The sequence below is a fragment of the Rhinichthys klamathensis genome, unplaced genomic scaffold, assembly GCF_029890125.1.
Source record: "Rhinichthys klamathensis goyatoka isolate OS25496 unplaced genomic scaffold, OSU_Roscu_1.1 h1tg000056l_1, whole genome shotgun sequence".
Classification (NCBI taxonomy): domain Eukaryota; kingdom Metazoa; phylum Chordata; class Actinopteri; order Cypriniformes; family Leuciscidae; genus Rhinichthys; species Rhinichthys klamathensis.
This window is the reverse complement of record NW_026606601.1, coordinates 444,169-471,758: the sequence shown is the minus strand read 5'-3', so window position 1 is coordinate 471,758 and position 27,590 is coordinate 444,169. Positions and strand designations below refer to the sequence as shown.

General features: G+C 37.4%; 1 protein-coding gene across 2 annotated transcripts; it reads right to left on the bottom strand.

Moving 5' to 3' along the window:
* Positions 1-1,893: 1,893 nt before the first annotated feature.
* On the bottom strand, positions 1,894-27,578 carry sort1a (sortilin 1a). Of its 2 annotated transcripts, none has more exons than XM_056248554.1 (20): positions 27,174-27,578; positions 19,650-19,709; positions 14,764-14,837; positions 11,224-11,326; positions 10,315-10,476; positions 10,163-10,236; positions 9,135-9,184; positions 8,749-8,876; positions 7,267-7,411; positions 6,420-6,575; positions 6,236-6,342; positions 5,509-5,611; positions 4,960-5,131; positions 4,500-4,690; positions 4,163-4,352; positions 3,932-4,048; positions 3,626-3,738; positions 2,564-2,672; positions 2,224-2,344; positions 1,894-2,132 (listed from the first exon to the last, which is right to left on the bottom strand). In XM_056248554.1, the coding sequence occupies exons 1-20, from the start codon at positions 27,426-27,428 to the stop codon at positions 2,118-2,120; spliced, it is 2,445 nt and encodes an 814-aa protein (XP_056104529.1). In that variant the 5' UTR covers positions 27,429-27,578; the 3' UTR covers positions 1,894-2,117. The 2 variants fall into 2 exon arrangements, with proteins under 2 accessions (XP_056104529.1, XP_056104528.1); XM_056248553.1 differs by having other exon boundaries at positions 2,564-2,676; positions 3,630-3,738.
* Between the last annotated feature and the right edge of the window lie 12 nt (positions 27,579-27,590).

Here is a 27,590-nt window from a genome sequence, read left to right as displayed (position 1 = left end):
TGAATGAATACAAAAAATAAGTGAATTCACGACTATATTGATATTTATTTTATTAGATTATCATTTGAATACATTTCTAAATTGATTGAATGATCCATTAGAAAAAAGCTAGCTAACCTGATCAACTTTAGTCCAACATGACGGGTTTTTTTCATACATGATTTCATTTTGCTTTTCCTCTCTGACATTATAAAACGCTATTACACTCAACCTAGCTATTTACACTGTAGCAAACTTTCATATGCTAATGTTACGCATTTCTCAATAATCATTCTGTTTCAAGTCTTTAGGTTGTTTTAATAAATACTTACATAAAATAAATAGGAAAAATATCACGGAATTGTAGTGTTTTGTTAATGTTAAATATTTTTCATGTGATGTTCTTATTTTTTAAACTTAGAAGAAAATAAAAAAATGCACATCTGTTTACAATCAGATTTTATTCTGCACATGAAATATATGCAATTTTCGTTCTATTTACACAAATGAAAATACAAATGCTGTGCTGAATGACATTAGCCAACTGCTGTTTATTGACCATGTATGTTTCTCAGTACAATGCAAAGTAGGAAACATTAGTCACAGGCTGTACAATATCCAACTTTAAGGATGTTTATGTACCCTTGTACAAGAAAAAAAAAGCTGTTTTAATAAAAAAGACACAAAACATTTTAAAGTCTTTGTGAATTCAGTTCACCTTGGTGCATCAGGGTCAATTAACCCATTTGGTTCAAGTCAATAAGAGTGGACTTCAAAAAAGATGTATTTTTATTGTTCTTGGCAGTCACATTTAATGGTACAGCATTTTACACTTTGACTTAAGAAAAGCCATATTCATCTCAAACTTGAGGACATGCAAACCCATCAATGAAATGCGTGGTCCACTGTCATCTACAACCCCTGAGGTATCTATTTTTTATTACCTGTGCAAAAAAAAAAACTTAATCAGCTTACTGACTACAAATTAGCTTATTTATGAGTTGACAGTCAATAAAGTCCAAAAATATACATTTTCATATTTGATTAGGCTGCTAATTAGATGCAGTTAATATTGTCGAACTCCCAATGAAGGATGAGTTACTGTTCTGATTTTTTTTTTTATGTCATAGATTTTGTCTGGTTATTGAATATATAACTATTTCTGAATTAGCAACAAGTAATCAGACTATTATGTTTAATGCACTTATTGTTTCTCTATGACACTTGTATTAAGTATGTATATATTAAGATGATTAAAAACCACGCAATGTGCCGTTTCTCAAATCTTTTCTTGCATCAGATGACACTGTACCAAACAGAGAATAGCATTGGTAACACTAAAACGAAAGAATTTATAATTATTCGTGCATAGAAGATATGCAATGTGCAAAGTATATCTAAGCACACAGCAATGGCAGGGAACCAGATAGATGGCAAAGTGAGATTTGATTTATAGAATGACTAAAGTTTGGCTAAACTAGTTTCTCAAAGATCCAAACTGTAATCTCCAGGGTGTTAGTATAATGAAGTCTAAAAAACAAGTCTCGATGTTCATCTATGGTCTAAATATCACCTTTAAACACTTTCATCTGAATTTGCTCACATAATAACTCTGGAAATAGAGAGCAGGCTATTTTCCGAAGATACTTCTATTTTTACACTGGATAAAAAAAAAACAGACTTCTTCAAGGAGACTTCAAATACACAAAATAAAGAACAAAGCTGAAAATCCTTTGGTGAAGTTAAATACCTGATGCAGGAAACCAGCAATGAAACAATAAGCACTTACATAAGTCTGTTGTATGTGTGTCAACTCAAATGTGTCAAAATTTGAAATATATGGCAACATAATCACATCAAATCCTTTCTCTTTCAGCAATGGATCAGAAAGCTCCATTGGGAGAAGCTTTTGGGAAAATGCATGTTTTCTCTGTTCCTGTCCTTGTAGTCAAATCTTGCTGCTCTGAACGCTGAATATTTGTCCCCAACTAGCCAAAAACAAATTGATTAGGCAGAATGTGTGTCATTATCCGATAGGTGCTGGAACGCAGATACACACACATGGAGGGTCATGGGAAGGGTAGGCATTGTGGTTTTTCTCTTAATTTGATACAGTTTTGTGATGATCCATGTGTCTGTCACTCTAGAAGGTCCTGCAGATGTCAAAAATAGAATGACAGGATTAATTCAATGACTTTGTTGAAATGAAATATTGTGTCTTTAGCAGCAAGGTGAAGTATGTACCTCATCTGAATCATCATGATAGTGCGTCTTGCCAACCTCCAGTGTGTCCAGGTCGTCCACACCATCGATACCGTTAGCTTCAGCGTGCTGCTGTAATACAGAATACCTGTGCACCAGGAACCTACCGAAGACATCAAAAAGGGGCTGTGACACAGATACTGCATATATGAACCAAATATTAAAGACTTTGCTCATATGTACTGCACGATACAACATTCATTTAATAATAATATAAATATAATATAATATAAATTAAAATTGACTTAAAATTAAGAATTTAAAAAGTAAAAAAAAAAAATGTTCTGCTGTGTGTGATGTTTAGGGAAATGGGGGCACAAACCTTCCTCCACAGACATATTTTTTGATGAAAATAACCCCAGCAACGGCACTGATAATTAGAACAGCGATGACCACAGCGATTATAGGAGCTGAATTGAATGAATGTTCCTCTGTCTGAGAAATGCATAATGGGAAAGTATTGAGAAATGGGAAAATATTTTTCAAACAAGCTTAACAAAATTCAGTTTCATTGTTTATTTATATATATATATATATATACACACACACACATTTTTTTCTATTTAATTATATTCTATTTCACTACAATATTGGAAGAAATCAAGAAGAATCACACAGCTTCACACAAAAATATTAAGCATCACAACTGTTTTCAACATTGATAATAATAAATGTTTCTTGAGCAGCAAATCAGCATATTAAAATTATTTCAAAAGGATGATGTGACACTGAAGATTGAAGTAATGAAAATTCATCTTTGCACCACAGGAATAAATTACATAATAATAATAATAACATTAAAATAAAGAAACAATTATTTTTAAAAAACACACAAATATGTTTTTACTATATTTCTGATCAAACAAATGCAAACAAATTTGAGTCAAGTCAAGTCATCTTCATTTATATAGCGTTTTTAACATTGTAGATTGTTCCAAAGCTGCTTTACAGTGATGATAGGAAATTAAAGTAACAGATTGTTTTGGCTTTATGACAGCTCTAGAATAAAGTTATTTTCCAGTTAAAGTTAGTTTTGATTGATTCACTTCCGTCACAACGATCACTACTTATTAACTTAGGGGCCGCTAACACGACACCGTTTTAACAGAAAACTCTTAAGTTCTCTCTACGCAAACTTTAAAAACGCGAACCTGTGAGAACGCTGATGGCGTGCACATGCGTATTAAGAGTTCATTCTATAGGTATGCGCGTTTGAATATATGTGCGCAGACATGTAGTCCTTCCCTAAAAAACCCCAGCCCTCAACAAACTACTTGTTGAGTAGAGTACTTGTTAATAAACTAATTCGAGACTTCTTTCAAACTACATATACTTGCATATGTACATGTAGGTATAATGCGCATTCTGTTAATAAAATAAAAACCTACCGGTAGCTCTGACCTCAGCAAGTTACTGACGCACTTCTTACTCAGATCGATCTCTTTTCGTTCTGGAATTATTCCTCCTTCACAGTGGTCCCCGGGAATTTTCCGATAACTACAGTCAAAGATAGTAAACACTTGGGATATGTTTTTACTTACACTGCTTTGACAAAAAACATTCACTGATATGCAAAAATGAAAATGCGAATCAGTTCAGTCAATCAGGCTCGCACATTAGCAAAAGCTTACACCCGCTGAACACTTCAATACAATTCCAGTGAATTTGGAAATAGAGGGTGATTTGTTACCCGCTGGTCTGAAGCTGCTCTTTGCGCCCGTGCAGGCAGAACTCCAATGAATGGCCAATAAGGTCAGGCTGCTCCACACACACAGAGCTGTTTTCCGCATGGTAGAACCCAAAGTCACTGCAGGAAAAGAACAACAAGGATTGGAATCACAGACTGAATGTAAGTCATGAATAGTGTAAATGACTCACATTGTACTTTGAGTGTATTTGATAAGTTTGTATGTGTTTGTACCACTGAAAGTCAGTTAGGGTGCAGGAACATGTTGTGGGCTCCTTGGTCACCATGTAATCCCGGCCGTTCCAACAGACCGAGTCCTTTCTCAAACGTAAGAACCTTTCCTTGTATCCCAGTATGCATCCGTCAGTGGGGTCGCTATTATTGCTGGAGTGAGCGAGCCACTCAATGTAGTCATTATCCTGGCCTGCAGGGAGTATTTGGTTTTAAGAACATAACATTTTAAGATCTTCTGAATGCTAACAGAAGTATGCATCATACTGGTAAAAGATGGGATTCTGTATATTTGTATAGTAGTTTATAAAATGCTTTTTAGAAATATTAGGCAACTCACAGTCTCTAGAGAGCAACAGCCTGAAGTCGACAGTGACTGAAACCCAGTACTGAGTCCGGACGGTTTCTCTGTAGCCCCACAGGCTGACGTTCATGGAGCGGGCACCGGGTTCTGATGCCAAGCCAGTGAAGTATATTGGGTCACTTGTGAAATTATACACATGCCAACACTGACCTTCATCAGTGGAAAATCTAGTGAAAAAAATGAAAAGAATAATAAAACACTGCCGTTCAAAAGTTTGGGATTGGTAAGGTTTTTATGAATATTTTTGAAAGAAGTCTCTTCTGCTCACCAAGGCTGCATTTATTTGATTTTAATCAATTACATTATAAACAATTTTCCAGACAAAACCACTTAAATAAACAGGGCATCACCAGTGTTTAATTTGTTATAATATTCCCTTTGAATCATTTATCTCACATACTGAGATCAAATCACTATAAACATACAGAAAGCTCACTTGATCTGTGATATGGGGTGTGAGGGGTTGTGCTCCACCGCTACCAGGAGTCCTCCTGAATCCAGTATGGCGTAGTGATGGGGGCCTTTTAATGCCTGAAACCATGTGTAACCCCCGTCATCCGACACGTACACGTCTGGAGAAAGCACAGAAACTGCGCCTCCCACACTCCCTGATGAAAGAACAGATGGAAAGGAGACGCGAGTCAGAGAAATGCAGCGTGACAGTGTAATGGTCCTTTAAAATGACCAAGTTAAAACAGTAAAATAATAATAAAATACATGTATAATTAATTATTACTTATTTACTTTAGTTCTGCGATTGGAGAAATTAAACATGATGGGGTTTGGGTGATTAGGTGTACTAGAATCACAGTGTTTTTTTGTTGTTGTTGTACAAGCCAGTGGCCAAAGCAAAATAAAATAAAATTAAACTCTTATTAGCTGAGGCTGGTGAAAATGGTTATACAAAAGGTTTAGACTGAATGTGAGTCAGTGATAGCTCTGCCTTGTGGAAAGACATGTGTTGGTGAATGTGGGCAGTATTCACCATGTGCCAGGATGAGTCCCACTGCATTGGGCTCTGAGAGGGGCTGCAAGGGCACGTTCAGTTTCATAGAGATGCTGTAGGATGCGTGAATATGCAGACTACACTGCAGAAGACAGAGACATATGATATGACATATGATATTAACACGAAATCACACACACTGCAATTTGAATGCTTATTCTCGAACCAAAGTTTTGCATGATTTGAATATTAAGTTAAAATCATTAGAAGAGGCAACTTTAAACAAGCTTAAATTATTGCGGTTTCACAATTCCAAGTGTGTTTCAGCTCAGAGAAAGCTCTTAGAAATGCACTATTTAAGGTCTTGACCTTAACAACAATAATAATGACTGATGCAACTAACGCTGGACATGTGTTATCTTGTTAATCTATCCTTTTATAGTCAGACAGACCAAATTTTTGCTAGTTACGTGCTTTTGTCCTTAATGTTAACACAAAACAAATGCAATACGCCAGTCTGCATTTATCGGCACATGACCAAGACTTTTTTGGTGACTTTAACAGCGACATGATGAACATATTACAATGCAAATGTCCCTGGAGTAACTGTCTGGCTCAAGGACATAATTATGATTGCTTAATAATACTGCAAACCAGAAACCAGTTTACTGGCTCTACTTGACCACTCTACATGTTCTCCATGATTTATGTCTAATCTGTGTCTAAAGATCTGATTGTGGTTGTGCTGTTCATGTGTGCCTCTCACTTTGTCTGGGTGCTCGGTTGTGGAGTCACACACTCCGTTCCAGGGCTTCTGCAGAGGTCGCCACCCTCCACCTTGATTGAATGTGATCACTGTCTGTACAGAGCCATCTGAAGAAGAAAAATACACATCAGCAAATATGAGATTTATATAAATAAATGATTTATGGTTACAGTCACAGCCTTACCCACTGCGAGCACACTGGTCAAATATACGCCCCTCAGAGAGGTGATGTTGGTGAAGTCAGTGTCTCCGCCCGTAGTGGTATACAAATGGCGTTCCAGAGACTTGGAAAACACTGTACCTCGGTCATCAGATACATATATGGTACCAACACCTGAGTCTGATGGAGTAAAAAAACAATTGTTAGTAGTTCTGATGGCATGGTTACAAAATCACACATTCAAATAATGGACCCTTTTTAGATTTCCAGGGTTCTCAAAAAAGTTGTCATGGGTAAACTTTTATAGTGGTGAATGGGAGATGACAGCAAATATCATTTTAGTATTTGCATTTGCTCGAATAGGACTTTCCAAAAGAGCAAAAAAATATAGAGACATCGATTACAGCAAGTAGAGGAGAGAAAGATGTGAAATTTAACCGTCACTCCCTCAGCCGTTGTATTAGAAACACCGTTAATTCCTTTTTTGTCATTTAGTGCTATAAATGTGTATTAACTTTTTTTTACATGAAAATATGAAAAACTTTACTAGATTTGCAATGCTGATAACTGGAATATATGAAATTATGCACGCAGCACTGAAAATTAATGTAATATTGGTAATCTCTTTTTTAAATATTTTAGCATTTTTAAGGTTGTACTTCAAAACAAATTCAAAATCTAAACCAGTGTTGAAAATATAAAAATAAAATCTAATTCAAAATATTAATAAATACTATAATAGCATATAAACAATACTTAAATAACACAATCCAAACTTCAAGTCTAAGGAACATGTTCCATAAATTGATATTGCATAGCAACATTATTATTTAAGAGGTTTATTTTGCTGAACAATAATAATTTGCTTCACCTCCAGGTTCATCTACGTGCATGAAGACCATATCATTGTTTGCGGCTAGAATGGAGTAGAACTGTTCGTGGCCAACGGTGGGAAGTTGAGCCATGTCCCACGTCTCCCCCTGATCTACTGAGACATGAATCATGCGTGTGGAACCCTGCAAAAGAAAAGATGTTTTTTTTTTTTTACATCTGTACGTGATTTCAACCTCACACAACACACAACAGCTCTGGTCAAAAATCGAATCAGATGCCTTGCTATATACTGCCTACATAGACATTTCAAAATATATTAAAATAGAAAACAGGTATATTAAATTGTAATATTATTTCACAATATTACTGATTTTACTGTATTTTTGATCAAATAAATGCCGCCTTGGTGAGCATAAGAGACTTCCTTTAGAAACATAAGATCTTACCAGACCCAAACCTTTGAACTGTAGTGTATATGTGGTGATTTTGATCAAAAGGAAGCATTTTTGATATCTAAAAATGTTATCTAAGTGGGCAGCACACAAGATTCTGTAACAGAATTATACATGACATCACTTATTTAAAGGGGTATGTTTTCCCCTGCCTCAAATTGAGGCGTTCGATTTTGTGACGTCACAAGCTCGCACGCCCCTCCCACGATTGTTGATTGACAGCATCGTTTCAACACAGACCCGCCCTCGCTCGTGAGCCAGCTGTCAATCATAGTCTGCGCGGACCGGCGCGGTCATTGTTGATATGCTGGAGCTGTCTATGAGCAGAATGGCGTCTAAGCGACTGTGGTGTTCTGTTCTTGGGTGTAATAAGGAACACAGCAGTCATTTTAATGTTCCTAAATCCGAACCGCTGAAGACGCAGTGGCTGAGTTTGTTTTCGAAGGGAATATTCCCCACGAGCAACGTCAATGCGTTCATGTTTGCGCGAATCATTTCTCACCAGACTGCTTTATAAACGAGGATCAGTATAAAGCTGGATTTGCTAAGAAGCTGCTCATGAAAAAAGGATCGGTACCAGCTATTCGTGTTCCTGCTGAATCTCCAGAAGAACGGAAGTGAGTGTAACGTTTTATTAAACTTTATATTAATATTTATATTAATCTTTGCAAATCGCTAGCTGCACACTTCACAATGAATGCGTCTAAGGTTTACACTCAGGGTACATTACGGCATGTTTTCTATGTATGATGTTCTCAATATAATTCATAATCCCACGTTTATACTGAACAACGCGTTATGGTTATTGTGTTACAAACGGTGTACACACACACAGAACAGAGAGGCGGAGTCAGCAAAGCTCATTATCATTTAAAGTCATATGCACTGAAACAGCGTGCTGAAAACAGAGCTGTTTTTGACCAGGTAAAATAAGTGTTTTCTTACAATACTAATGATAATTTTTAATTAAAGTATATTACAAACTTTTAATTTAGACCCTAAAGAATCATACTAGCTTGTACAAAAATGGCATTATATGACCCCTTTAAGATTTTAAGAGAGCTCACCGAGTCAGTCATGACTGAGGCAAAAACAAAGCGTCCACCCAAGCCGAAGGAATAAATCCTGCTTCCAATAGTTTTAAATGTCCTGCCATAGTCTAATGATTTTCTCAATTCCAAGGTTCCCCGGTCACCTAAGAGAGAGAGAGAGAGAGAGAGAGAGAGAGAGAGAGAGAGAGAGAGAGAAAGAGAGAGAGAGAGAGAGAGAGAGAGAGAGAGAGAGAGAGAGAGAGAGAGAGAGAGAGAGAGAGAGAGAGAGAGAGAGAGAGAGAGAGAGAGAGAGAGAGAGAGAGAGAGATTCAAAAATATGACTTAAAGAGAAACAATAAGCGGGAAGCATCTATCCATTTGCAGCATTATTCAAATGATGGGGCCATAACAAAGTCACTCACTGCAGGATCCATTGGGATTTGTAGTTAAGAAAATGGTGTCATCAATTCCCCTGAAATAAGCAAACAGTTCCAATCAGAAATTTCCATCCATCCATGCCGAATTCACTACTGCAAGCAAAAGCTAAGGGTATTCCTATAAAGCACTGCTACTTCAAATCTAACCAAAGGCCTCAGTTTCTTCAGTGTAAAAAAATCCATTGAGACCAGGACCATATTTATGAGGGTTAGGATTGTAAACCTCAAAGGAATAGTTCATGCAAAATGAAAATTGCTTTATAATGCATTTTATGGTGCTTTGGGTAATGAAAACAAAACCTCAAACATTCTGCCTAAGGGATTTTGTTTTTGACTGAAAAAGTAAATAATTCTGGACCATATGTTCCATGAAAAAAGCTCTAATCTGATACAAAGATAAACAGACAGAATGAAATATGTTTTTGTGTGAGAATCCTAACCTCAAACCAATGCACACATTACAAAAATGTAATCGCAATAGATTTTGCTTCCCTTGGCCTTGACAATCAAGAGAAAAGAACTGTTATTAAAACAATTAAATCTATATTAGCTCTAGGCAGCGAAACCACATCAAATTGTTACATCAGAACCTTTCCAGCACTTGGACACACAATGACCAATCATAATGGAGAACAAAAATCTCTCTCAAAGCTGTGTGCTCTAACATGACTGTTTAGCTACTATTTATGGCAGTCAGGATCGATGCACAGCTTTTCATCAAATGGAAGCAAAGTTGTATTTACAAGTACTCAGGCTGCAGGGTTCGTGACATTAAATCTTGGAGATATATAATCTTGGAGTTTATTTTGAGACACCTGGTAGCAGCTAAACAAACCAAACATTATCACCCAGAGTTATATCAAATTTCATATTGACCTGGCACTAAATATCACATAGAAGCAAACTTTGGTCCTTCAAATGGTGGGCCAGAATGAGCTGCAATATGGCCCAGACATTGGGACAATGGACTATTGTTACTGATTAATTTATGTTCTTCTTGTTTACAGTCATACCATTTCACAAGACAAACAGTCTCATGGATCTTCCTCCAACTGCCCCCGAAGTCCTCGGACAGCCATAAGTCATACTGAATCAAGAAGAAAACAGCGTTAGTACGTGTTCTTTTGCACAAAACCGAAAGGAAATGTCTAATCAGAGGTCTTACACTGATGCTGTAGACCATGAGTATGTTGCTGTCTCTGGGGTTGTATGTGATCTGCATTAATGGATGGAAGGGAAGCTCAGAGGTCACAAAGCTGTTGCCGAAATCAACTGAACGGAAGATTTTGGTGACTCTCCCCTCGGTTAGATCGCCTGTGAGGATCACCTGTGGGACAGATCATGACCCTGTTCAGTAATTAATGTTAACGTTTTAATCGTACATGTCTATCAGAGATGACCATTTCAATGTATTTGTAAATTAGCTCAATAAATACACTTATAATGAAAAGAGAAACATTTAAAACCAAAAACACGGTAAAAACAGCATAAATGTGAAATATTATTATAATTCAAAATAGCTGTTTTCTATTTAAATATATTTTAAAATGCAATTTATTCCTGTGATGGAAAAGCTGAATTACTGCAGTCTTCAGTGTCACATGATCCTTCAGAAATCATTCAAATATGTTGATTTGGTCCTCAAGAAATATTTCATACTATTATCAATGTTGAAAATTGTAGTTGTAATGTTTAATATTTATGTGGAAACTGTGGTACATTGATGAATAAAAAGTTTAAAAGAACAGCATTTATTTGAAATATAATTCTTTTTTTTTTTTTACATTGTAAATATCTTTACTGCAATTGTTGCTGAATAAAAGCATTTAAAAAAGCATTTCATTAAAACATTTATTTTTTTTAAAGACCCAAAACTTTTGAATGGTAGCGTATGTTTGTTACTAAACCTCATCCTTTTGAGGTGGCACAACTTTCCACCTGTATGAACTTGTTTGCTTGTACACATGTCAAGATTTCACAGCACACCACAGTGTCTATGGACATTACATTGAAAATAACCAGTAATATTCCTTTCAGAACAGTTCAATGTTACAGCAGAGAAGTAAATATTCACCTTCCCAGAATTTTCAGGACCGATTGCGATGCCAAACTCTGTCTGTATGAAGGTGTTGTTAATGAGGTCGGTGATGTCCTGGAATGTCTTTCCATAGTCTTCACTGACCCAGAAGAGATAAGAGGGAGTTATGGATCATGTGATATAGCTAAACAAAAAAACAACCAAATGTGTTGTGTACCAACATTTATATTGAGCAAACTCAACACTGGAATTATTTGCACTCTATTAATCCCGTTAAGGCAAGATAATTTTGAGACACAAAGACAAATCTTTAGATTTTGGGCTATTTGACCTTTCATAACGTGCCGTTTCAGACTAGTGAAAAACGTGTAATGTTTTTTTTTTTTGCAATACCTAAAGTAATCAATCAATTAGGGAAGTATGGTGAATATACAGTGCCCTCCACAATTATTGGCACCCCTGTTTAAGATGTGGTCGAGGACTTCTAAAAATTCTCCTTTTTTTAAAAACAACATAGAACCCAAATGCAAAAAAAGAGAAAAATGCAAACTTTTATTCAAGTATAGGCTATTACTCTGGTGGTAAAAAAAAAAAATCACACATTAAAAAAAAAAAAAAAACTTGAAATCACGTGTCCCACAATTATTGGCACCCCTTACAATTCCGCTGAAAAATTGAATTGTTTTTTTTTTTTAAATATATTTTTCTGTAGTTGCTAAAGTTGGTCAGGGTATCTAGGAACTTTTAATTAGTAATTCATGACTTCCTGTTTCCCTGGGTATAAATATGACGTGACACAGAGGCCTAATTCTCTTACCCATTTGTCAACATGGCAAAGACAGGAGAACACACCATTTAAGTAAGGCAGATGTGTGTCGACCTTCATAAGTCAGGCAATGGCTACAAGAAAATAGCCACTCGCCTTAACTTGCCTGTATCTACAGTCAGAGGAATCATTAAGAAGTTTAAAACAACTGGAACAGTGACAAACAAGGCTGGAAGAGGTCCCAAGTTTATCTTGCCACTAGGGCTGCAACAACTAATCGATAAAATAGATAATAATCGATTATGAAAATCGTTGTCAACGAATGTCATTATCGATTAGTTGGTCTGCTTACGTCACGGGGAGGGTTTACTGGTGATTGGTTGAAACAGGCCAATCAGGATGCTCTCTGTCTTACACGCGCTTCATGAGGCACATACGCATACACGCAAGGCCTCTCTCCCTCCGCTGCTCTGCCGCACGCGCGCGCTACACGGTTTGGAGCACAGTCTCTTCTGTCTCGGATGCGCGCTCAAATCCCGGGAGTTTGAACTAATTTGCGGGCATCAGGGAGCCGCATAAGCCGCTATCAATGTGCGGGTGACTCCCAGAACTTCCGGGAGACTTGGGATGTCTGTATTTTGTCTCGAGCATCAGGTTGCGCAATCAGTTCGCTCGCAACATAAGTGATGGATTAAAATAGTGCTACCGCAGAAATAGGTTAAATTAAAACGGTCTTTACAAAGCAAAGCACTAAATATAAAGGCAGTTAATAACAGCAGCAGTAAAAGATTGTTTTAGTCACTGTACTCAGTGGTTTTCAGCGAATGCTTGTGCACTACTGCATCATTTTTCCTGTCTTTTTAATCAAGCCTGTTAACTTGCTGCGTACTTCCATTCCGTTCTCTATTTATAGCATTTGTCTATTAAGTTTTAATTGTTTTTCAAACGCGATCTACTGCAGCTCTACGTTCACACGCTTGTTTTCAGTCTTTCTATATTTATTTTATCAATGTATCCTTATAATTCAATTAATTTTAAAGAAAAATTAAATGAATTATATATTTTAGATGTTTTTAGTTTATATCTTCACATCTGAACAACATGTCTGTGTAAATTTGTTGTAACAAAAATTGTGTTAAAACAATATGTTGGATATAAATGTTTTTTTTTTTACATTAATCATGGTTGTCAACTTGCCATCAGCAATTATCATTAAAAACAATGCAAATATTGATAATACTAAAACTCAATGTGTGGCTTTTGCACTTTTTAAAGTACACTTTTACACATAAATATCCTAATTTAGGGTTTTAGGTAACACTTTATTTTACGGTGTCCTTGTTACATATGTTACATGTACTTACTGTAGTAATAACAGTAAATTATGCATAATTAAATGCAAATAACCCTCAACCAAATCCTAATCATACCCTATTCCTATAGTTAGTACATGTAGTTCCTTAATATTACTCTGTACTTAAATATATAATTACACTGTAACAAGGACACCTTAAAATAAAGTGTAACCGGGTTTTATTTAGTCAATAAACAAAAAAAGCAAATTGAATTTTTTTATCAGATTAATCGATTAATCGAAAAAAATAATCGTCCGATTAATCGATTATCAAAATAATCGTTAGTTGCAGCCCTACGTTGCCACAACGCACAGTGAGGAGGATGGTAAGAGAAGTAAAAAAAAGTCCTAAGCTCACTGTCACAGAATTGCATCAAAGAGTGGCATCTTGGGGTCACAAAGTCTCCAAAACAACCATCAGACATGCCAACAAGCTGTTTGGGAGGCATGGAAGGAAAAAGCCTTTTCTCACTAACACTCACAAACGTAAATGTCTGGAGTTTGCTAAGCGTCACTGGGACTTCAACTGGGATCGTGTGCTTTGGTCAGATGAGACTAAGATTGAGCTTTTTGGCAACAAACACTCTAAGTGGGTCTGTCGTAAAACAAAAGATGAGTATGCCGAAAAGCACCTCATGCCCACCGTGAAGTATGGTGGAGGATCTGTGATGCTGTGGGCCTGTTTCTCTTCCAAAGGCCCTGGGAACCTTGTTAGGGTGCATGGCATTATGAAAGCTTTGAACTACCAGGACATTTTAAATAAAAACCTGATGGGCTCTGCCAGAAAGCTGAAGATGGGTCGTCATTGGATCTTTCAGCAGGATAATGATCCAAAACATGTGGCAAAATCTACATAAAAATGGTTCAGCAGTCACAAACTCAAGGTCAAGGTCAACCCATGGCCATCTCAGTCCCCAGACCTCAACCCAATCGAAAACCTGTGGGGCGAGCTAAAGAGGAGAGTGCATAAGAGAGGACCCAGGACACTGGATGATCTAGAAAGATTGTGCAAAGAAGAATGGTCAAAGATCCCTCTCTCTGTGTTCTCCAATCTTGTGAAATGTTATAGGAGGAGATTAAGTGCTGTCTTGTTGGCAAAAGGGGGTTGTACAAACTATTAACATCAGGGGTGCCGACACATGATTTCAAGTTTTTTTTTTTTCTAAATGTGTGATTTTTTTTTTTTACCACCAAAGTAATATACTTGAATAAAAGTTTGGATTTTTCTCTTTTTTTGCATTTGGGTTCTATATGTTGTTTAAAAAAAAGGAGAATTTTTAGAAGTCCTCGACCACATCTTAAACAGGGGTGCCAATAATTGAGGAGGGCACTGTATATATATATATATATATATATATATATATATATATATTACCCTATTCACCTATTGTGTCTTGACTTAAAAACTCAATTCTTCTAGCAAGAGCTTGGACACTGTCCTAAAAGGCACCCTTACCTTCTGTACAGTCTGGACTGACCAAACCGCATGATAAAAAGAGGAACCTGGAACGTGGTGAGCACCAGTAGCACCTGCACAGAAGAGGGACACAGTGAATGCTATAGGATGTGGATGTGAAAGACTCGCAGTGCAGTGAAGCATGATCTAAACTCGGCCGGGATACTGCGGGACACATGCCTGGACTTGAGAACAGCCACAATCTCACCCTTCACACTTAATTCATCCAGCTATCACTCAAGACCAGGCACTTGCTGCTTGCAGAGAAGATTCTGATTGGTCGGTGCCTTGTTCTCATTTAACTCCTGTCTCTAATCCTTAAGTCAACATGAAATGGTATTTGCAATCCATTTTACTTTCATAATGTGACACATTTCCAGAGAATAAATCAATCATTAACATTCACTAATAGTCCATACAGTCTAGGTGATATTAGCTAAAAAGGAAAGTAATTTCAGAGGCAGAGTACTTTATAATATTTCAATGAAAGATTAAAAAGACAAAAAAAATTATGAACCGTTTATATTAAATAACCCATCAAAAGCAAAGTTTTGTGACTTTTAGTTCATGCCTGTTGGCTTTATATATGTATATATATATATATATATATATATACACCCTGAAAACTAAGTCATGAACTAAAAGTCACAAAAATGTGCTTTTGATATTTATTTAATATAAATGGTTCATCAAAAGTGTTTTTTTTTTCTTTTTAATTTTTCATTCTAATATTATAAATTACTCTGCCTCTTAAATTACTTGTCTTTTTTAATATATATATATATATATATATATATATATATATATATATATATATATATATATATACACTCACCGGCCACTTTATTAGGTACCCCATGCTAGTAACGGGTTGGACCCCCTTTTGCCTTCAGAACTGCCTCAATTCTTCGTGGCATAGATTCAACAAGGTGCTGGAAGCATTCCTCAGGGAGTTTGGTCCATATTGACATGATGGCATCACACAGTTGCCGCAGATTTGTCGGCTGCACATCCATGATGCGAATCTCCCGTTCCACCACATCCCAAAGATGCTCTATTGGGTTGAGATCTGGTGACTGTGGAGGCCATTTTAGTACAGTGAACTCATTGTCATGTTCAAGAAACCAATTTGAAATGATTAGAGCTTTGTGACATGGTGGAAGTAGCCATCAGAGGATGGGTACATGGTGGCCATAAAGGGATGGACATGGTCAGAAACAATGCTCAGGTAGGCCGTGGCATTTAAACGATGCCCAATTGGCACTAAGGGGCCTAAAGTGTGCCAGGAAAACATCCCCCACACCATTACACCACCACCACCAGCCTGCACAGTGGTAACAAGGCATGATGGTTCCATGTTCTCATTCTGTTTACGCCAAATTCTGACTCTAACATCTGAATGTCTCAACAGAAATCGAGACTCATCAGACCAGGCAACATTTTTCCAGTCTTCAACTGTTCAATTTTGGTGAGCTCTTGCAAATTGTAGCCTCTTTTCCCTATTTGTAGTGGAGATGAGTGGTACCCGGTGGAGTCTTCTGCTGTTGTAGCCCATCCGCCTCAAGGTTGTGCGTGTTGTGGCTTCACAAATGCTTTGCTGCATACCTCGGTTGTAACGAGTGGTTATTTCAGTCACTGTTGCCCTTCTATCAGCTCGAACCAGTCTGGCCATTCTCCTCTGACCTCTGGCATCAACAAGGCATTTCCGCCCACAGAACTGCCGCTCACTGGATGTTTTTTCTTTTTCGGACCATTCTCTGTAAACCCTAGAGATGGTTGTGCGTGAAAATCCCAGTAGATTAGCAGTTTCTGAAATACTCAGACCAGCCCTTCTGGCACCAACAATCATGCCACGTTCAAAGTCACTCAAATCAACTTTCTTCCCCATACTGATGCTCGGTTTGAACTGCAGGAGATTGTCTTGACCATGTCTACATGCCTAAATGCACTGAGTTGCCGCCATGTGATTGGCTGCTTAGAAATTAAGTGTTAACGAGCAGTTGGACAGGTGTACCTAATAAAGTGGCCGGTGAGTGTATATATATATACATACAGGTCCTTCTCAAAAAATTAGCATATTGTGATAAAGTTCATTATTTTCCATAATGTAATGATAAAAATTAAACTTTCATATATTTTAGATTCATTGCACACCAACTGAAATATTTCAGGTCTTTTATTGTTTTAATACTGATGATTTTGGCATACAGCTCATGAAAACCCAAAATTCCTGTCTCAAAAAATTAGCATATCATGAAAAGGGTCTCTAAACGAGCTATTAACCTAATCATCTGAATCAACTAATTAACTCTAAACACCTGCAAAAGATTCCTGAGGCTTTTAAAAACTCCCAGCCTGTTTCATTACTCAAAACCGCAATCATGGGTAAGACTGCCGACCTGACTGTTGTCCAGAAGGCCATCATTGACACCCTCAAACAAGAGGGTAAGACAGAAAGAAATTTCTGAACAAATAGGCTGTTCCCAGAGTGCTGTATCAAGGCACCTCAGTGGGAAGTCTGTGGGAAGGAAAAAGTGTGGCAAAAAACGCTGCACAACGAGAAGAGGTGACCGGACCCTGAGGAAGATTGTGGAGAAGGACCAATTCCAGACCTTGGGGGACCTGCGGAAGCAGTGGACTGAGTCTGGAGTAGAAACATCCAGAGCCACCGTGCACAGGCGTGTGCAGGAAATGGGCTACAGGTGCGGCATTCCCCAGGTCAAGCCACTTTTGAACCAGAAACAGCGGCAGAAGCGCCTGACCTGGGCTACAGAGAAGCAGCACTGGACTGTTGCTCAGTTTTGCATGTCATTCGGAAATCAAGGTGCCAGAGTCTGGAGGAAGACTGGGGAGAAGGAAATGCCAAAATGCCTGAAGTCCAGTGTCAAGTACCCACAGTCAGTGATGGTCTGGGGTGCCATGTCAGCTGCTGGTGTTGGTGCACTGTGTTTTATCAAGGGCAGGGTCAATGCAGCTAGCTATCAGGAGATTTTGGAGCACTTCATGCTTACATCTGCTGAAAAGCTTTATGGAGATGAAGATTTCATTTTTCAGCACGACTTGGCACCTGCTCACAGTGCCAAAACCACTGGTAAATGGTTTACTGACCATGGTATTACTGTGCTCAATTGGCCTGCCAACTCTCCTGACCTGAACCCCATAGAGAATCTGTGGGATATTGTGAAGAGAAAGTTGAGAGACGCAAGACCCAACACTCTGGATGAGCTTAAGGCCGCTATCGAAGCATCCTGGGCCTCCATAACACCTCAGCAGTGCCACAGGCTGATTGCCTCCATGCCACGCCGCATTGAAGCAGTCATTTCTGCAAAAGGATTCCCGACCAAGTATTGACTATTGAGTGCATAACTGAACATAATTATTTGAAGGTTTACTTTTTTTTTGGTATTAAAAACACTTCTTTTATTGGTTGGATGAAATATGCTAATTTTTTTAGACAGGAATTTTGGGTTTTCATGAGCTGTATGCCAAAATCATCAGTATTAAAACAATAAAAGACCTGAAATATTTCAGTTGGTGTGCAATGAATCTAAAATATATGAAAGTTTAATTTTTATCATTACATTATGGAAAATAATGAACTTTATCACAATATGCTAATTTTTTGAGAAGGACCTGTATATATATAATTTTTATGTTTCATTTAACTTAATAGAAAGTAATTAGGTAGTCTTTAAGTCTCTTCAGGAAAATTGGACCAAAAATATTAAATGACTCATCCTGCACTACACACAGATTTTTGTCCAATCATATGCTTTCTACAATGAAAAGATAAACAAAGTTATTGAAAACACAGAACGAACCCTTCATGAAAACCCATATTTAAAAAAAGTAAATAGGGTCCATTTCTATTTATGTTCTTCTTACAAAAGAAAGACTTGTGGGAACTTCTTTATGTGCCTGAAAAAAGCTGGACAATTAGAACAATATTTGTTAAAGGTGCAATAAGCAATTACCAGTATGGTGCTAACTATGACACCTCAAAAGTAGAAAAGGTGTCTCAAAAGACGCCACTCTTTGAAAATGTTTGCAGACAGTTAACAGAAAAGTATTGGAGTGTTGTTGTTGGGTGAAGGCTGTGCTGGAGGAGTAATTGCAGCTTTTACATGTTTTACAGCTGCACTTTGGTTCAGTTCTATAAGAGACGGATTCCGCCTCCAGTGTTGTTGGCCCTAAATGACAGTTTGAGGTCTTGTCAAGCCAGGCTCTGAAGAGTCTTTCAGCCGCTGAAGCTGTATTTCACTCGTTCTAGTTTCACATTGATGTGCGATTGTAGGAGCCACATTCCTGCGATTCAGATCATGGAGCCGACCACAGAACAGCTTAGTGCATTAAAATCTTGGGTTAAACTGACAATTGCAAAATTTTTTGATCGGCTACTGGTTAGTAAACATAGTGGCAGTAACATAGTGGATTAGAAGGATTGGGATAAATCAAAGGTTGTTGGTTCAAATCCCAAAGAGAATGAACAGATTAAATTTGTATAGGACATCAGCAAGTCAGTAATATTATGGTGGCCGTTTCTCAAGCCCAATTTGAAATTTTTTTTGTCAAATGGTGTGATGCTGTTCACACATTTTGTTGTTAGTGGTGCATTAAAAACACGGCTGCTATGTTGTGGTGGGTTTATTACGAGGATAGTAAATGACTTTAGTTAGGCCACAGATTGACCTAATTACAAGAAACATCATCGGATATCAATTCAATATCAATATCAATTCATTAAATTCACCTTTCATTGTAGGATACAGTTGATGTGGACAGACAAAAATCCCATATTTTATAGTAACGATGCATTTAAATTTAAAACTAGATATTTTTCATGATACTGTATTCTTATGTAGATAATTAGTCAAAATTCAACTCACCCCTGTATCGTCTCCAACCCAGGCCAGAGACACCGAGCCACTCAGGTCGTTGAAGTTATACTGGAAAAGAGACGTAGAGACATAAATGAAGTACGAATTCAAATAAACATTGTAGATTGATGATACTAATAATCCCTGTACCGCTGACATGAACTTTTTCTCTGTGATAATATTCATCATAACTTAAACTAAATTCAATCTAAAATGAAACAAAACAGGTCATTTTCATTAGGATCACAACATTTGGGTCTCTCTCTCTCTCTCTCTCTCTCTCTCTAAATTAAAACAAAAATAACGACTAAAAACCACACTCCGTCCAAACCACAGCTTTACATAGCTAAAAATAAAGACACATCCAGTACAGAGCAGAAAGTGGTCACACAAATAAAACAAAAAAGCTAATATGAGCAAAAAAGTGCGTGGAAGTGGAAATTGTATTGCTGTATTAAATATGACAAAGTGAACAAACAACATTTTATAAGCACATTTTATTTGCAAATGTATTAATGTTTTGATTTGACAGTTTTACAAGCTACTAAATATTTATTTGGAGACAAAATCAGACACAAAAAGACATTTGTTACAATTGTTGCGTAAAGTAAAAGTAAAGAGCTATAAAAATTCATGTAGATTCATTGTTCAGATAATTTAGAGAGAAATAATTAGAGTTATATCTGTTGATGTTTCTTTTAAAACATAAACGGGATACATGAGAGTCGTAGTGTCTTTTCATTGAGAGAAAAATCTGAAAAGCGGTTCTCTAGGCTATATCACTACATAAACAAACAACTGAGACACTAATCTAAGTTAAACCGATCACCAATCAGATAAATAAATAACAAAATAAAATTGTATTACATTTATGTTAGTAATGCCTAATAAATGGCAATGTCTAATAAAAGACAACTAAGCAAACATATTTCCGGTGATTAATTCGAAAAGTCCAGGTGATTCTTGGAAGAAAAACACAAGTGCTGGGATTTATCTGTCCACAGGGAAGCGGAACCATGTAGCGACATGCACACAGAAAACACTGCTGATTCGACAGATGGCTGTGCCGCTGTCAGCCGACCCACACTGCTAGGGAATGTGTGTGTGTGTGTGTGCACATTTAAGAGGACAGGCCCGCTGTCAGTCGAGTGTGTAACCTCCCTTTCAGTTTCACTCACTGGAATGCAAGACCCAGATGGTGTGTGTGTATGTGTGTGTGTGTGTGCATGCGTGAGGAACAGAGTGAGTGCCCCACATTTTCATCTGCCTCACACACTGAGAACAAGAGAGCAACTGATGTCAAAGAGATTGTGGGAGAGAAAAGGAGGGAAACGAATAAAGAAAATCCAAGCACACATACACAGGCTCTGTTCCAAAAGCTAGTGAGCTGCCTGGCTCCTTGCTACATAGGCATTTGCCTCCGATATGGAACCTCATAAGGGACCGATTTGGATGCTCTGGATTGACAGCAATTCCACAAATCTTTATGTGAAATGCACGAAACTCGATTCAATTGATTTCGATAGGGTTTGGCTTTAGCAATGCATTCTGGGATTACTTTTTAGAAATAGATTTTTTTTATTATTTCATAGAATTTGACAAAGTAATGTTGTTAACATTTGGAACAGACTTTGTGTCAGGAGTATTCACGGTGTGTTAAAATGGTGCCTATATAGGCAGGTCACTAGGTTTTGGAGCCAAACATTCCTGGGTGTTTTTTTTTTTTTTTTTTTTTTAAATGGGATAAAATAATGTGGTAACAGGGTTACATGCAAAATATGCTAAACATTAAGCATTAACATTTTTATTTCAATAGTTTCAATATGAGTATCAAGATAATGAAAATAAAAATGCAATTTATTTATGCAAAAGTGCTGCAATAATAAAAATAAAATAAAATGCAATAAAAGTGAAATAAATGTAATAATACACTAAAACCTGTTAAAAACCATTAAACAGGACAGGTACAACCAGATGAAATAAAATAAAAAATAAAATAATCCAAAACATAAAATAAAATAGTAAACCGGTGTAAATTAAAATACAAAAGTAAAATATAGAAAAATAAAATAAAATTTGTTATAAAACATCAAACAGGACAGACACCAGACGAAGTAAAAATAAAATAAAATATACAATAAAATAACCTTAAAGTTACAAACCATCATAAGGCCAATCAACCATGGAATGGAGTCAAAACTGAGTGCAATTGATGTGTAATTTTAAAAAGGTAAAGTGTAAAATTGGTCTATGATGTCTTAAAATGCTGCCTATGCATTACGTTTTGGCACAAAACCACTGACAAACCATAACTGGATAAAGTAAAAACTCCTGGTATAATGACGAAACCCCATCCACACACATTCAGATCCATTTTGAGTATATCATGTACTATTTTACGGTCCATATGGACATTTTTGACTAAGGAGGCCCTTTACGCCGCACTCCTTTCTACGGATCACATCCTCTCTGCATTTCTGCAATTCCACCCAAGCCCCTGGAGATCAATGATCATGTCAATAATCCGTTTCTCACTTCTCCTCACTGATGACATCATCTTACAATTTTTACATATTTTCTTTTCTCTTAAAAAAGCAGCCGTACAAGGTCCAGGGAAGCAAAAGAACCAAAGCATTTTTGAAACTCGCTAGCGTTCAGGCCTAATGGAAATATGCACTCTCACAATCCAAAGTGTGAACAAAAGTTTCCATGTTCCCAACCCGGCCAACGTCCTTCTGATGCAACCCACCTCAAAACAGACCCTGAATGGTACATGTGTTCTAGAACAGCAAGAACAAGATGTCTTAAAACACCTGCTTAAACTCCAGGACCAGTGTTCCTTCTCAATAATGTGTCTTTGAATAATGCATACAGTGGTTGCCTCTCCATTCCTTGCCATATTTAAACCAGAAGGAAAGAAACATGCTGACATCCCAAGTACTGGCCAACAAAACAGGCTTGCCAAGAATGGCCCTGCACCACGCCAACAAGCCTTCTTAAATGGGGAGTGTCCCTCCAGACATTGTGAGCATACAACGATCCTTCAGTTTGGAGAAGACCAAAGAACACGACTCAAAGTAAGGCCCTAAACAAACTCTATGGCTCTGTCCTGAATTCAGTCAAATACAATTATGGTTCAACTTGTGAGTCCACACTTTGGTGATGAAATGCTTCATAGATTGTTGGTTAGTGTATCATAGAATCACGGATTGTGTTTTGGACAATCAGATCACAAGTAGATGAGGCAGACACATACCCGTTTACACCTGGTGTTTTAATCCGTTTCTTTTCAACCACTTCTGTCCTGATTTCTTCAATGGGAGGGTCTATGGGCGGGTAAATGTATGTTTTTTTCCCCCAGATATTTCAATCTAATGGACAATGCTTGCGCAATTTCCATATAAACGTGCCCAGAGACGACGGAAAAACACCAGCTTTCATTTCTGCTCTGATAGCCACTAGACCAATGTTATTGGTCTAGTCTAGTGACTATCAGGAATCAGATCACAAGTGGAGGACGCTTAATACAGGTGTAAATGGGGTAGATTAAACTGGGAAGGGTCATAACACTTTCATATTGTTGTTCTATTGTATAGTTAAACTGCTTCTATTGTTCTCTTTTGTATGTCGCTTTGGATAAAAGCATCTGCTAATTGAATAAATGTAAATGTCAAAACATTTTAGACCCCGTTTACACCTGTATTTAGCATCCTCCACTTGTGATCATATTCCGATCAACCAAAACGCATCTTAATATCAGGTGTAAACAGGGCCTAACAGTACTCCAATGATGTACAAGATATGCAGGGATGCAAAAGTTGTGTTTTAAAAGGGGTGTTACCAGAAAGAAAAAAATTGAGAACACAGTGCTAACTGTGAGCTTGTTTAGGTATATTAGAATTCCTTAGTAACTGCCACAGTAACACAATAATTCATATTGCACACTTGCAAGAATTAGCATTTGTGTTTGTGTGTATGTGAGTATGTGTCTGGTCTAAGGCAATGGTATGGTACACAATCCTAAATGGTTGTGTGGTAATCCTGGCCAGGAATCAGACTCCTTGAATCCCTACCACCATTAAAAGGCTTGCAAAATGGTCACAGGTCAATGGTGGATTACTAAGGTCTGTTTTCACAAAGTTGAGTGATACAATCAACCGATGGGGATATTTGCAGAGAAAATCCATCCTGCGGGGAGGAGAGCCGAATAATATTAAAGCATGTCTGCTGTGTTAAGGCTTGGAGAGGCCACCTGAGCGTGGGGCCATGGGGCCCTTGAAATCCTCCAAAAGAATAACATTCAGACACGGCAGATAGGCTTTTACAAAATAAATATCTGCAATATACTGTACAATGGGAGAAATGTATACTTCAGTATACACTCCTACTCTTTTCCAGCTCTAGTCTCAGCTCAACACGTCCTCTCCAGTGGACATGTTAGAACCACGAGGAACATTGTTCGGGCTGCTTTTCTGGCATCTCACCAACCCCGAGCATTTCAGAGAGGACAGAAAATGTTTTCTCTGTACATTCTCCCCAGGACCAGGAAAGGGAAAAACCTGGACGTCTTTCCCTTGTGTTGAACTGGTAAACAGTCTTTGAACCCCATGTCCAGCCAAAAGAAGCTTTAGACTTGGTCCAAATGGCTTCACAGTCTGAGGACCAACAACAAACATGACTTCATTTCTAGACAGTAAAAAAATAAAAATAATAATTTGGGTTTAATATGAGACACGTCTCAAGTCAGTCTCAAAATAAGTGCTATTTAGACAGGTGGGCGAATGCTAACACGTGATTCAAAAGCATGCACAAAAAAATCCTGGAATCGAGATCTTTAACCATGTTTTCCTAACTGGAACGGCACGCTGAAATGGGTAAGAGGTCAGCAGTTCGTTAGATGAAGCAGTGTTTGTGTTTTCATTGGACTCACATAAATAACTCCCTACTGGCACAACTTGGATTTAAACATCCAGAGCGGAGTCTTAAAAAGTCTTCCAGCCTCCAAAAGAGCATCTCAAATCATTCAAACGCAAACTTCACCCACAAAGCTGTTTGAACACGTGTACCGTTATAAGTTCACGCAGACTTCATTAGAAGAAACTACAGGCAGTTGTTAAAAAGACTTTATTGTGAGCTCGTAAAATTTCTAATTGCTCTGGCAGGTCATAAATTCCATCGGTCAGCAGCCAGTTTTCACGTCGACTGACCACAGGCTCTTGCGCAACACCATGGTTGCACATTTTGGACTGGAACAGATCTGGAATATTATGCTTCAAACTTAGCACTGCAAGCCTCCAAATGATTGCTTTTTAGATCATAAACTCGATGCTTCACTGATAGCTAATTATATTTTATCTATAAACTATCAGTAAATCACTGGGTAAATAGCTAGTGTTCATTGCAGTGTTGAAATTTTGTTGGATGTCATTGGACACAATAAGTTGGAATTTACAAAACATTTCCATGGCAAGTATAAAACTTAAGCACATAACTTATCCTGCTGCGCGCCATGAATGACACCTTAAATCGTGCAGCTTTTTGCAAAGAAGCCTGCTATTACTTTTCTATGCAGAAACATAGAAACAGGGGGAAAAAGCCATATCTAGAGACCAGAATAATATAGAGACTTATAAAAAGTAAACTTGCATCAAAATTTCAGCAACCATAAATATTAAGCTGAATCAATTTTCAATGATATGGTCGGCGGTCGATATTTCGTCAGGCGAATATTTTCCAATGACACGTTTTGACAGTTTCAGCATCTATTATTTTGTGCACACAATTTAGATAAGCTAAAACAAGAAAACACGTCAACACTGTGTAGACGTATTACCAATTGACCAAAAATGATGCTACAGTAGAAATATGGAAAATTTGTTCAGCTGAAATATCGAGAGGCGACTCATTACCGAAGAACTTCAGTTTTATTTATCACATGAGAACATGACAACCTGAACTGCATACCAATTTACCCAAATAATTCAAATTGAATTACCAAAACATTATTTTCATTTTTGTGTTCTTCTAATATAAATAGTGGGATTCAAAAGTCTAGCAAGCATTTGAATCAAACCAAGTTTTATAAATGTTATGTTGTTAAAATAGCACTGTTGAGCGGTTTGGATGTACATGTTATTAAATCCCCACCTCAAGAGTGGCCATATATAAATATTTGAATCATAATGAAGGGGTCAAAATAGGCATGTACTGTTGGCAGGAACACTACAGTGCATGTATGCATGCAAGTTGATGTTCAAAACTATCCAAACAGGTGTTAAAAGGTCTGAAACTGAATTTAACAAGGAGATGCTTTAGAGAGACGTTGCCTTGAAATACTTTTCCCACTGTTGTCATGCCTCAAGCCTTTTCCCGTTTCAGAAACATTCCTTTCTTGGAGGAAGCATTTCACTTCAACACTCATTTATGCTGGACGGAATGTGAGAGGATGAGAGCCAAAAATACTGGCCATAAATTTAGTTTTTTTTTAAACTGGCTCTGTATTCTTTCTTAACAACAACAGTCTTTCTCTATCAGCACTTAGGCTAAACTCATGACCTATTGCCTTAGCTTTCCCTGAAATTTGTCAATGTGCTCTGTATTTGGATAAATAAAGGATGCTTCCCACAGAACAGGACTGATATAGAAGATATAGATTGGCATATATGTAGCTCATCGTTTACCGATAAAGCCTGCCCGGCGAGAGGTCACGCCAACTGCTGGTAAAACGTAATTGATGAGCTCGTGGGAGAGAGTTAGATAAGAGAGATATATAGGGAGGCAGCTTGTTTTCTGACTTCTTAAGGGTTAGTAATCAGTCATGGGCCACTGTAATGAATGAACTCTGACTAGATCTAGTTAAGCAGAGTCACCTGACCCTTCTGTACATAAATACAGGAGAAACAGATCGCAGAGACATTAGAAGCACATCAAGAAGTGAATGCATTTGTTCTCTTGGCATAAAGATGAAATCTGTGGAATGTTTTAAAGGAACATCAAACAATGGCCCATCGAATTATAAGGTGATACTACATGCTGAGGGATGTTTTTATCAACCATCTGGAAAATTCACAAACATCATTTTATTTGAGAGCTTGTTTTCATAGACTTCTAAACACTTCTTAAATATTAAAGTAATTCCAGTAGAGACGTGAAAGCTTTTGAAAAACGACTGAAAAAATAACATTCAGTTGCTGAGAAAGGTGATGTAGGTACAATGTTAGGTAATCTCAGACAAGAGGCCAGTAGTATGATCTCACTTTTGTGATTTATGGTTCCTAGAAATTTAGAAAGAGCTTCCAAAATAGGAGGAAAAAACTCAATTTTACTCTCAAAAAAGAAAAAAAGATACTACCTTAAACAAGTGTTAACTAGTCAAAACAGGGGGTGGGGGGAATTCCAAAGAACATTTTACATTCAAATTATATGCACAAAGCTTTTCAATCTATACTAGTATATAATATATATTAGATTATGCCTATTTTGAATTTCTGAGCTGTGATGAGAGTATAAAGAGTAAGAGATGTTTTGACCTACCGTATGAGTGTTGTTTTTTAACGTAGAATCAAAGCCGTGCATTGATTCACATTGATTTTGTGCGGATTCTTCACTCCTTTTCATCCTGACATGATCCGGCTGATGTAAATCTCCCAAACTGAGCAAATTTCGTGATTTGTGACTCTTTTGAAACATGAGTTGCTCACTGCTAAAGCGTCTGGGTCTCTCTTCAAAGTCCATGCAAAGAGCCACTGAGACTAACACAACCAAAACACAGCAGAACACGGTGCTCATGGTTTCCGTTTAATGTGCACAAAATTCTTCCGTCTAAATTTCCATGAATAGCCGGTTTATTGGTAATAGAAGAGAACGTGAAGTGTTTACACTCTGACTCATGTCTGTAGTGAAGCCGCTGTTCGCACTGCTAAACTAACTCACGGATTGTTCAAGATTAGG